The sequence below is a fragment of the Canis aureus genome, chromosome 4 (assembly GCF_053574225.1).
Source record: "Canis aureus isolate CA01 chromosome 4, VMU_Caureus_v.1.0, whole genome shotgun sequence".
Lineage (NCBI taxonomy): Eukaryota > Metazoa > Chordata > Mammalia > Carnivora > Canidae > Canis > Canis aureus.
The window spans coordinates 53512358-53525157 of record NC_135614.1 but is presented as its reverse complement, the minus strand read 5'-3'; the positions used below and the strand labels follow the sequence as shown (position 1 = coordinate 53525157).

Genomic DNA, 12800 nt, shown 5'->3' with positions numbered 1-12800 from the left:
TCACCTGGGAGCTTGTTAGAAATGCAGAGTCTCAGATCCCACCCAGAGCTACTGAATCAGAATCTTAATTATAAAAAGATCTGTGGTGTCTGGCTAGCACATTACAATCTGGGGATCTCCAAAATACACACAGGACACTTAGGAAATGCATACTTGCATTTCTACAGGGAACCTGCCTGGTTCTCTCCATCTGTTGCGTGGTCAATTTATCTTCACTCTGCAACCCTGGTTTCTTACTGCAAGGCAGATCTGCGTGCCCAGGCTGTTTTGGGAGGGCCAAATGCAGCTTACAGGAGAAGAAAGTACCAACCCACAATGAAATAGGAGACAACCAATTATGACCAGAAGAAAGTTGTACTCTTCATTAAAGCACATCCTTACTCCACAGAGCAAATAAACCCCAATGCAGATGGCTTAATATTCAGAGACACTCAGGATTCTCTAGCACTTCTTCCTCCTTTCCTTATTTCTCATGCCGCTTCTTTAGGTATCCAAACAATTATTTCTACTGATCTTCACAGTCATCATGGACACCCGGATGAATTCTTAAATAATGATGATGATAATAACAGCAAGTATTTTGGTCAATGGTGAAATGGACAAAGAAAGAGTGTCTTAGAAACTAGATTTGAAAATAAAATGCACACATACACATACAAGATAAACTAAAACACTCACAAGGCCAAGGAGAAAACTCTGTGTCCACCATCTGCAGTGGTTCTTACCTGTGTAAATGAATCTTCCCGGTGTCCCTTTGCAGAACTGTTTCGATTTGTAGGACAATGTGACTTCTACAACACCAGGAATGTGCCGAGGAGGGGTCTGCACACGGATGGCATGAGGAGTAATCAGCTGGGGAAGACATTGGGGAGAAAACTGTCACTGCAATATGTAGAAGACTCATTTCAGAGCCTTCCCATCAGCTCTCAATAAACATAGCTTTAAAACACATAATTGACCTGTCAGTGTTTACATACTATCTTGATGGAACCTGTATCAAAGACACTGGCAACAATATTTACAAGCACTCTGAGCACAGCCACAACTTTATCTGAGTTTCCCTACACAGCAGGCACTCTGCTTCCTGGTTTGAAAAGTGAACTTGGCCTAATGGAATGATTCATCTACTACAGGATATCTTTTGGAAAAATCTCTGTTTGAGGCAGACACCCAAATCAGAGCTGAGCTCTTACCATGCCTCTCCAGAAGTTGGTGGGCCTGGTGTTTGAACTGAGCCCTTAAACATGTGGAAAACACAGAAGTAGGAAATCAGTGGGCCAAGGCATTCTGATTAGCTGCAGAGCACACGTATGAAATACCCCTAAAGACCATTTGGTGCATTAACTACCAGAGGCACAATCAAAGAGCTGTAAAGGGGAAACCAAAGAATCTGCCTCCCTGGAACAGCTCCCTGGCAGAACTAAGAACTGTCCATAAAAGGGAAATGGAAGGTTGGGGAGGGGGCTGCAGAATGATCATTGGTCCGTTATGCGATGCCACATGCACAATGAGGAAGTTCATTTCTGAATCCTGTTGGCAATCCGATTACACTGAGAAGCAGGATTTATTTTTTATTAGTCTTATCTTTGTTTATATAACTGAAATGTTATTAATGGTCGTAAAACGGGCATTATCTGGTTCTTTGAAAAATTCAGCCCTGGTATTTGACTGCTTGACCTCCGACGGTGCTGGATTCCACATGATCTCTCTTCTCTGGTATCTGATGTTGCCCACTTCTTGACTCCTATCAGATTCACTTAATTCGATATTTGTGGCACTGAGTCAGTATACAATGGATTATCACTTGAGTTTGTACTGACTTGTGTTTATACCATTCTCACAAAGATAACTTAGAAAAAGCTTTTTTTTTTTCTTTTTTTAATGTGCAAATCACATTAATTCAATTCAAATGTTTTGCCTGAAAAATCACAGGTGATACCATGAGAATCAAGGTGTCCGCCCTTGGGGCCTACCTGGGTAAACTATCCTAACACCAAGTCCCAGAGAAAAGAATCTGAGAAAGCTGCTACTGTGAAAGTCCACAAGTAATTTCTGTCAAATGCTCTTTTTTGAAACATAAAGAAGAGGCCATCTACATAAAAATCATTTTAACTTAGTAATTAGAAATGCCTGTCCCTTTGTGTAGAATGTGTGGAACTCTGGCTTATTTGCTGGGGACCCACAAAAGATATTTCTGTAAAATCATGCTTATATGGAACCCCTGGCTGAAATTTTAATGGGAAAATCACACCAAAAAAGTATTTACTTAAAATTTTGTCCTTTTCATATTTAATTTCTTCCAAAATCATTGTATTTTTTTTGTAAAATAAGCAAAGTATATATATACTTTAATTTAGCCTTGATGAATCAAGATTGTCATTTGGAATACTCCTTATTATATCTTATTATATCTTGCTGTAATATAGAAAAGCCTACTCAGTGACTACTGAGGTATGAGGGACTGTTTTCTCCTGCACTAAATGGCCTTGGGTAACTTTGATTTTTAAATTATTTCTATTTTGTTCAGTTTCTTGCCTTTTTTCTCCCAGCATCCTTTCCACCTTCTATTCTGTGCTTCTAATCTGTAAGCATCAAAATCAGGAAATCAAGTTTACTATTATATAGAGAACAAAAAAAGGAAAGAGGCTCTGAAGGGCAGTAAAAGATGATTTTCCAAAATCAAGTGCATGCTTAATCTCAACTGGTCAGAATGTTTTTGCAATGTTGGGAATTAATGCTTGGTGAGTACCTAGGAAGTATCTACTACATTGCTGAGGAATTTACATACAGACACTATTTTGGTCAAATCAATAACCAAATTATTGTTATTATCATCCCTTTTTTCCTCAGATGTGAAAACACGATCCTAAAATGGCTAAGCTTCTTGCACAAGGATAATCCCTGTTGGCGCAAGTTAGAGCGAGACTCAACACTGATGCGGTTCAAGAAATGACTGGGACAAACGATTCCTACTTAATCATAGAGAAGAACTTGTTCATATGGAAACTTTTTAAAGGAAGTAATAAACTCAAATTTTTCAGATCCCAAGACGGGGTGCGTGTTTTTTTCTAACCCCATTCTATATCCGTTTTCATTTGCCGCCTGATCCTTGGCTGTATTTTTGATGATGGAAGTCACCATATTGTTAGATTTCAAATATGCTTCTATTTTTAAGAGTTACTTGGGATGTAGAGTTACATTAATTCACAATAATACTTAGGAGAACTTCCAGCCAGTGAGAATCTACTTACCTTCCCTCCCTTTCAGAGGAAATAAATTTTAAAAGATGGAAAGATATTAGTAAATAGATGAATAGAAACACCTTTTTACATTATAAGGACTTATGACCTATGAGCTGCTGCACTGAGTAACAGAATTCATGGGCTTTCTGAATTGATTATAGGACTGCAGTGAAACTATTGCTTAAGAGTGGGGTATTGGTAGAAAGCAGTAGGCTCAGGAAATTGAAACAAATTTTCTTTTACGATTTCACTTTCAATTTTAATCAATCACCCTAACTAAAGCAGAGATTCCTTCTGGAAATAACTATCCCTCACAAATGAGGTAGAATATGAATTATCATTAAAGAATGAATTTGTTGATGTTTTCCTTGCTGTGGATGTTAGTCTGCAAACAACCTTTGGCATTGACATATGATATTGATGCCTTACAGAGGAAAAACATTTTTTCTAATTTATATCAATTTGAAAGCATTGGGTTATTTACTAATCATTGGCTTTATTGCTGGGAGGAACTCTTATAATCATTTAAAACTAACCTTCTCATTTTAACTTCTGAAGACACAAAATTCTAGAAAAATCTTCTGGCTTCAAAAATTGACCCAACGTCTTAAAGGAGGAACAGGGTCTAGATCTGGAAGTCTAGAACCCAAGACAACCACCACCACACCACCACCATCCCAAGATGGATAATTTCCCACATTGTTCTAATCTGGTTGAACTACGGCAGCTACTCCAAGCAACAGAAGGGGAAGCGCTCTGGTAAGTCTAAAATTTCCAAACTCTCATTATTGGAATATCACTTTCTCAGTTTTGACAAAACTGTATACCACCTATTTAATTATGTACTTAATATTTTTTAAATAAATTACTTTTTTGTTTAAAATAGCTTATTTTTAAAGGAAACTTGATAACATTCTCCGAACTAGAAAACTGGTATCCCTGAAAAAAGGAGAAGGTAGTAGAGATGGTAATTTTAAAGTTAATATGATGTTGTTAAATTCTAACTAAGTAATGCTCACAACCTGAAGGAGTTTATTGAAAGGGGAAACTAGTTAGTATTAGATGCTACAGACTTATTTGCCCCAACTGACACTTTCTCCCTTAACATAAACCTGAAGGATTAAGACAAACAAAAAAAATAACTTTCTCACTGATTAAGTTCTGCTCGATGTCTGGTGTCAAATCCAAAGTTCTCTACTGTAACACCAGAGCCACATGCTCCATATTTTGGGAAATGCTGTTCTAAGTGATTAAAGAACAGATTCACTCTTGACTTAACTTCCTTAAACACAAACCAAACGAGTTGAGCTAAAAATAAATATTCTTATGAAACTCGGTAGAATCCGACACTACTTTCTCCTTTGTTGGGAGTCTCTACTTTCCTCACTTTTGTGACACTAATTATAAGACCTAAGACTTGCATGTCTGATGGGTTACTAAAGCACTTTCACATTCACTCTCTTTTAAAACCCATCCTTGCAGGATATGTATTCCAGATGAGAAAAGCTGAGGGTCCAGCAGGTTTGACTAACACTGTTTTAAAACACTAGGAAGAAAACCAGTATCTTCTGCTTCTAAATAAGTGTTTTTCTAGAGTTCTTCTCTTATTCACTGGTTTCTATTCACCAGCTTTTCCCTTCTACCAATTTATTAACTGTTGACATTTTACAAATTTTGTTCGGCATTTTCTTCTTACTTGCATAACATTTCTTGAGTTTACTCACTGGCTCATTGAGTTAGACAGATTTCCAAATCTACACCTGTAGCTTTGATCTCTTTGGCCAAGCACCAAACTTTTATTAGCAACAGAGTAACAGACTCTCCTTGAACATGTCTAATTGCTGCCTGGATCCCAACATGACCCAAGCTAGATTTATCGTCTTACTACTTATAAACGTATTTTTTGCTCCCATGTTCCCACCCTCAGTTAAGGGAATGCTACTCCTTTGGATCATCTTTATTTTTTCTCCCTTCAGTTTTTCTTTTAGTCATTTTGATTTTTCCTCCACTGACTTCCACTTGCTTTACCACTTTCTTCTCACCATTTCCTTCTTTGAGAATTACAATGGTACAATTGCCTTTGAAATGGTCTTTCTCTACTTCTACTTTTTCTGCCAGAATTATCTTCTTCAAATATGTCTTCTCATCATGTTGTTGACTTACTCAAACCCTCAAGTGCCCCCTTTACACACAGTATATAATCCAAACTCCTTGGCATAATATTCAGGGCTCTCCAGGGCCTGAGAGCCAATCTCCCTTTCTAGTTCAACTTCCCACCTTGCCTTTTTCCATTTTGGAGTGTAGGGCATGTAGATCCATGAAAACGCCACAGCCTTGCCTAACATCTTTGCTTTGTTCATTTCATTCCTTGCCTAAACTTTCCCCTACTGATATTCTACTTGTTCTTGGAGACCATATACTCTCTCTTCCAATAAGTTATACTTGATCTGCTTGATCTTAAAAGTCAGAGTTATCGGCACCTTTGTAAGAATGTATATAATTATGACATTTACTCTATAACACTTAACATTCTATTTTGCTATGTGCCACGAAGATTTTCCTACACATTTTTCTCTCATTAGATAGTTCCTGAGATCAGTGACAGTCTAACTCATATTTGTATCCTCTAAACTATTTAACTTTATGTGCTACATATAGGATATTCCCAAAATATTTCTGAAATAAATACATAAATTAGGACAGAATTCCACAAGAGATTTGACTCCATTAGGCATAGTAATACCCATCCATAAGAGTTCACTGTTGACAATATTTAACTCTCATTCCCTAAATTTCTCTTAAAATGAATATCCAACTAGCTCAACACTCAGGTCCCTGCATGAGACCTCTAGTCAGATTTCATCTAAGGGGTAAAATAGAAGAGGATGTCTAAGGGTCTGTGACTCCTGTGAAAGGAATAAGAAGAAATAAAGGAAAGAAAAAAGGGTTATGAAAGTAACACTAAGAAAGTAGCCCACAAAAGAACAATGCTAAATGTTAACTATTTATTTCTGGACTGATGACATGATATGTGATTCATTTTCTCCCTCTTTCTCCTTATGTGGGTATGTATATATTTGTGTGTTGATCTGTGTGTGTGTGTGCTTAACAGGAAATAATCACGTAAATAATTCTGAAATAAATAAATTTGTACATTTGTAGGTATTACCTTTATTATGAGAAAAATTTTACTAAAGATCAAATGTAGAATAATATAGTTTTGTGCAATGTGTATTGCGTTTAATTATGCAAGAATTAGATATATATTTGCATGGAAAAAAAGACTAAAAGGAAAATCATCAAAGTGCCAAGAATCATTACCACTAAATTGTAAAGCCATGGGTAGTTTTATTTTCCTCTGCATAGCCTTCTGAATTCTCTCACTTCTCAACAATTAAGAGTGCATTCATATTATAATCAGAAGAAATAATTTTTAAGGGTGGCATTCTGATAAAAAGATATACATGGTCTCCACAAGGCCCCAGAAGAGGCTGCCAGCACACCAAGGACTTGGGGAAGCAGGGCTCACACTCCCTCCAAGCTTCTGGTGTGAGCATTTTCTCTCCTCCAGAGTCAGAGCACAGGAGCAAAAGAGTCTTATGCTTGCCAGCCTGGTGAGGCATGCTCATGGCGAGAGATGGAGCATAGAAGCTGAGGAGGTGGCAGGGGCCTATCCTCCACAGAAGTACAAGAAACAGGGAAGAGGAGCTCCTCTGTGGATAAAGGGAGGATTGTGAAGGGCACAGAGAGGTAGATGCCCTCTAGAGAGGTAGTTTGCAAATTCTGGAAACCCAGAAGAAGGGTGTGAGAGAGGATAATTTTCTAAATAGTTTTTTTTTTATTTTATTTATTTATTCATGAGAGACACACAGAAAGAGGCAGAGACATAGGCAGAGGGAGAAGCAGGCTTCCTGTGGGGATCCCAATGTAGGACTCAATCCCAGGACCCCAGGATCACAACCTGAGCCAAAGGCAGACACTCAACCACTGAGCCACCCAGGTGCCCCTCTCTAAATAGTTTTTATAAAAGCCTCTCGTAGGATCAAAAGTAGGACCCGCATGGGAGGTAAAAGAGAGTAGCTAAGTATTTAAAAATGTTAATGGAAACACGATGCAGAATTCTGGGTAAAAAGGGCCAGTCTTTAGAATCACTTTCTTCTCTGGGAGCCAGTAGCACTCTAGCTCATACTAAATGGAGGACGGTTGTCCTCAACAGTGGTTTCTGCCACAGTGGCCTTTTCCCACATCTAACTATGTGCCAAGTGCTGCACAAGACTCCTTCAGCAATTTCCGTCCTGCAGCATTAGGGGCAGGGGTGGGCTGGCTCACAGATGTGGAAGATGAGTTTTAGGCAAGTTAAGAAATATGATGAAGAAGTGGCAAGTCTGCCTGACTGATAGCCACCATTGTACAATAAAAGTTGTTCCTCCCAACCACTGCTCATGGTTTTTCCATAATTGCTGTTATGTGTAACCTATCTCCACTCTTGACAGGATAGGACAGGTCTGCAGCTCTCCTACATCCTCCAAGATTCTGGAAGTACAGTTGGTACTCAAAATAGTCTTTTTCATTGTTGAGAAGCTATGAGAATTATTCCTCAGCAAAACAAAGAAGCAATTCCAAGATAAGCCTTTATGTGTATTTTCTAACCAATGGGACTATATGAAATAAATGCAACTTCAAGTTCCAAGCCACAAAGCCAAAAAAATAACTGAGATTACTAGAAAGCACACTAGTGATTTTTTCCTTACTAGCTTTAGGATTTAATATTTTAGAGCTTTAATCACTTTCAAAACACACATACACAGTTCAAACAAGCAAAGACTTCAAGAGAAGGGGTTAAAAGGAAAGAAAAGCTTCTTCTCTGGAGAAATAATTAACACTCAAGACTAGAAAAAGCCTAAAGTGGACTCTTGTCCAGTGGTGCAGTGGTCTTTAGGTGTCACTCACTCAAGGGTCTGGGTTCTTTTTTTTTTTTTTTTTAAGATTTTATTTATTAGAGAGAGAGAGAGCACAAGCAGGGGGAGCAGCGGAGGGAGAGGGAGAAGCAGTCTATCCACTGAGCAGTGAGCCAGATACCGGGCTCAATCCCAGGACCTTGGGATCATGACCTGAGCCAAAGGCAGACACTTAACCTACTGAGCCACCCAGGCACCCCCCAAGGGTCAGCGTTCTTTGTTTTTTAAAGATTTTATTTATTTATTCATGAGAGTCAAACAGAGAGAGGTAGAGACATAGGCAGAGGGAAAAGCAGGCTCTCTGCAGGAAGCCCGAGGTGGGACTCAATCCCTGGACCTAGGATCACGACCTGAGCCGAAGGCAGATGCTTAACTGCTGAGCCCCCCAGGCATCCCAAGGGTTAGGGTTCTAACATGCACTGGCCCAACCACCCATTGTCATACTCTGTGCCTCAGTTTACTCATCACTGCACTGGCCTATCTGCTCTGTGGGAGCGCTTGTAATAATGTTAAATATGCTTTGTGTTTGGATAGAGCTTCTCTAGGGACCCTAAAGCACTTTCCAGATTAATTTTTTTAATTTATGTATTAATAATTCTCACAGCATTCTCCCTCCTCCTCAATTAGGATAATAATATCCATCTCTTTTGAGAGAGGCAGGGGGTGCTGAGTGATGGACATGAAGCAGACATTTAAATAAGAAAACTGTAACATAAAAGCATAATTAAAGCTTCAAAACCAAATTGACTAAGGATTTTTAAAGAGACACTACAGTAGTATTGACCAAACCAGCAAACATATTTTTCCTCCAGTCTGGAACATTCATCTTTCTATAGTTAAATATGGTGTTTAAAATATATTATTTTCAGGAGTTCCTAAAGGAAGTTGAAATATGAAAAGTGTATATTCCAGGCAGCTATACTGGCTGAACCTCCATATTATTTCTCTATTTCCCTGAAGTGGATACAACATAAATCAGGGGATGCTATCTCCTTCCTGAGTCCCTCAGTGTATTCTGGTTGTTCCCTAATCAGAGTTCTCTGGGTTTCGTAACACAGATTTTTTCATTCCCCAGAATTGCCTGTCTCAAAGGCAGTATATGATTTCTCAGAGAACGTGAGAGAAAGCCAGTAGAGGCACTTACTGTTTCACAAACATTCTGGTTTCCTTTTGTCCTTTCAAGAAAATAACTTTAAACCAATGTTTAACAAAATATGTTGGGTCACATGAATTCACAAAGAGAAACTTTATGTATGAATGTCAGAGGAGACCTGAAACTAAAGTCTTGGAGTTGAGTTAAATGAGGAATTTAAAACCTAAGCTTTTGAATGGTCAGCAGTCTTCCTGTACACTGCCTGAAACTCCCCTCATACAGAGCTATAGATGGAGACAGAGTAGAGAGATGCAGGTATATTTTCCTATTTATTGTCTGCAACCCCAACCAGAATAAAAGGCCCATGACTAGGTGAACATTGTCTTTCTTGTTTTCACTACTATGTTTCTAGTTTTAACAGTGCGTGGGAACCAGTAGGCACTCAATAAATACTTGCTGAACACTGAAGGAATAAATACCATAATGCTATTAACCACCACTAATAATTTTGGATAAAGAGTCAATAAAGTCACTTGTGAATCTACAAAAAAGAAATAATCAATGCCATTCCACTCAAAAAACTTTTAACTAAAAAAAAAATCTGTTTACTTTTACTCCTTCCCAAAAAAACTTTAAGCTTCCTGGTATCCTCATTAAGCATTCACGAAAATATACTACCTAATTCTTCTGACCAAGAAACTAACCAGGTCCCTAAATCAATGCAGTTAATTGTACAAAACAAAACAGCAACAAAGATCATATTTCAAAATAACAGATTTGGGAGGAAAAAAGTGAAAATAAATACATTATACCTTTGGCTTTGCACGTTGATTTATTTATTTATTTTTCAGTAATTTATTTTTTAAATAAACTAGCTCTTTCCCAGGATATAAATCTTGTGCCAACTGGGCCCCATTAAAGACTGGATCCCATCCTGACCATCTGGGAGCTGGAAAAGCATTGGTGAGTTCCTGAGGTCCAGAGTATTCCAGAAGGAGAGGACTGGACACCAGGAACGCCAGCGTCTGTGGTTTGAAACTGCACAATGAGCTCTTTCTCAAAGTTTGTTTTCCTAAATTCAGTTAAGAAGGGACATCATTCCCTACTCGGGTCTGGCTTAGAGTACTGAGTTGCTGCATGTTTGTTTGAAAATTAAAATATAAAAGAAAAAGCAAAGCCAGATACATTTATGGAAGAGACTAAGTGTTTGCTATCAAAGCTGGCTGTTTGCAGGGGAGAATCTTTGCCTATGGAATTAGGAAGGAAAAATAGAAAAGCCAAAGACTGATAGATGGGATAGCAGGGAATGAACTCACTTTTCAACAAAATACTTTTAAGATCTTTCTGAGTTCCAAGAAAAGGATATTAAAACTATAAGGTACTAAACAGAGATTCATTTGAACCTTTTTTTTCACCTGAGTTGACATTTGCATATTGTAAACATGGATACTCGCACATAGATTCGGTAATTCCTCATTTAACATGTCCCTTCAGGAAGTGAGCTCCACAGAAAACTAGAGCCAAACCCCTTTTAATAACGTGCTACGACAGCTGCTTTCACTGGAAGTCTTTTGAGGATGCATTACCCCCATCTTGCTGTTTTAGAGAGAATACATTGAATATAATTGCCATCTCTGTCTTGATGACTCAGGGCCACTGTCATTACGAACAGTCATTAATATGCCACACAGTAATATAGTTTTGCGTCTGCTTTTTAGGTTTTCCATTTCTGCCCTTGACATTAAGCTGTCATTTCTGCTGTCACTGAGCCTGCTTCTAACAACCTGCCTCTGGTTGCTCCTTCTGATCTGCTATGATCTGGAGAAACAGATAAGATAGTTTGTTAAAAATTACTGTTCTGGTTACCCCAAAGTCTGTTATTTTCTTTTTTTTTTTTTTTTTTTTTTTTTTTTGAGAGAGAGAGAGAGAGTTGAGGTTATAGAACAGTCTCTCTGAATAGGTGAGGTTTTACTACATTCTGATTAGATTGCTAAAAGATGGCTCTGGAGTCACACAGATTTTGGGTTAAGTCCAAGGTTTGCAAATGACCGGCTGTGGAACCTTTGGAAAGTCACTCAACCTCTCTGGCATTCAGTCCCATTACCTGAGAAGAAGGTAGGACAGCGGGAGGAGGCTAGCTATTTAATTAACCTAAGGATTCATTGACATATGCCTATAATAAGTTTAGGAGAAGGTCTCATTGGTATTAATCATTTAGAAAGTGCTAGTTTTATTATTACTTAATCTTCACCATAATCAACAGATTCACACTAATTTATATGTGCATCCTTATCACACAATAAATATATCTAAATATAAACTATCTAATCACATATGCATTAACAAAAACTAAACTGCAATCTAGCTATCTGGTACTGACACTTTGAAGCATCATTGAATACAACAGCTGCTAATAAGGACCATTGGAAGGAAGGAAGGAAGGAAGGAAGGAAGGAAGGAAGGAAGGAAGGAAGGAAAGGAGAGAAGGAGGGAGGGGCAGTGTCATTCAACATTGTTTTGAATAAATTGATATAAATTAATACCCCTGACATGTAAGGATCTGTGCCAAATAAACACTGGAAGACCAAGCTGAATTTAGCATGGATCCTGCTTGGGACAGGACATCCCCTTAAATCACAAAAGACACAAAGTTAGAAGAAACATAATATGGTACAGATAAGACCATGTAAATTTAGGATGAAGGGAAATACTCAGTATCTGAACTATAAGGGAAGATTTCACAGACAAAAGTGGCGTTTTACTGGATCTTAAAGGGCAGTCAAATATGGGCACAGAGAGAAGAGAAAAACATTGTGGAAGAAGGAATGGCATAAGAAAGGTAAGAGTACAGAGGCAAAACATCACTATGAGTATAAGGAGCTAACAACTCAGTATGAGTAAAGTACAAGTTAAGATGAATCCCAAACTAAGGAGTTGTGGTTTGAGGAAGGAGGAAGCCAATAAGGTTGGATAAGGAGGAAGGCTTTAGTTCAGACCATTAGGGAGCCATTCCAGCAGTCTACTTTGAGCACAGATATAAAATGAACACAACACTATATAGATATCCGCTTTCTTCATCAAAGTCACATGACTGCAGCCAGGTGAGAATTTTGTCTTTGATTCATATTAAAATTAGCAATGCATCACACTTGTCTGGTTTCCATTTCCAAGTGATGGGCACACACGTGTACCTCCTGAAAGCACCATAAAAAAACTAACTGAGAATGTCATCTTAAAGTTGTTTTTAACCATCCATAATTAACAACATAGAGGAGAGATTTCAAGTGCCTTAGTCATTAAAAACAAAAATATAGACTAAAGCTTTTTTAGGAATAAGGTGAGCACGGTTGTAACTATTCACCACATTAAAGAGGCCATTAGAGTATTTTTAATCTGTTTTTTTTTTTTATTTTAAATATACTGGCTCATTTAAATGATTCCCCATAAAATAACTTGGGCTTGAAAGATGTTCTTCAAAGTCACATTCAAAGTTGAATGCAACCAGTT

The 12800-nt window shown here is 38.0% G+C and overlaps 1 protein-coding gene across 14 annotated transcripts in view; it reads right to left on the bottom strand.

Moving 5' to 3' along the window:
- The window catches only part of EBF1 (EBF transcription factor 1), a 392209-nt gene that overhangs the window by 76488 nt on the left and 302921 nt on the right, over nt 1–12800 (bottom strand). For all 14 annotated transcript variants that reach the window (XM_077895685.1, XM_077895690.1, XM_077895687.1 and 11 more), the window contains one exon: nt 726–852. In XM_077895685.1, coding sequence (XP_077751811.1) covers nt 726–852 — 127 coding nt within the window. The remainder of the gene's footprint in view (nt 1–725; nt 853–12800) is intronic.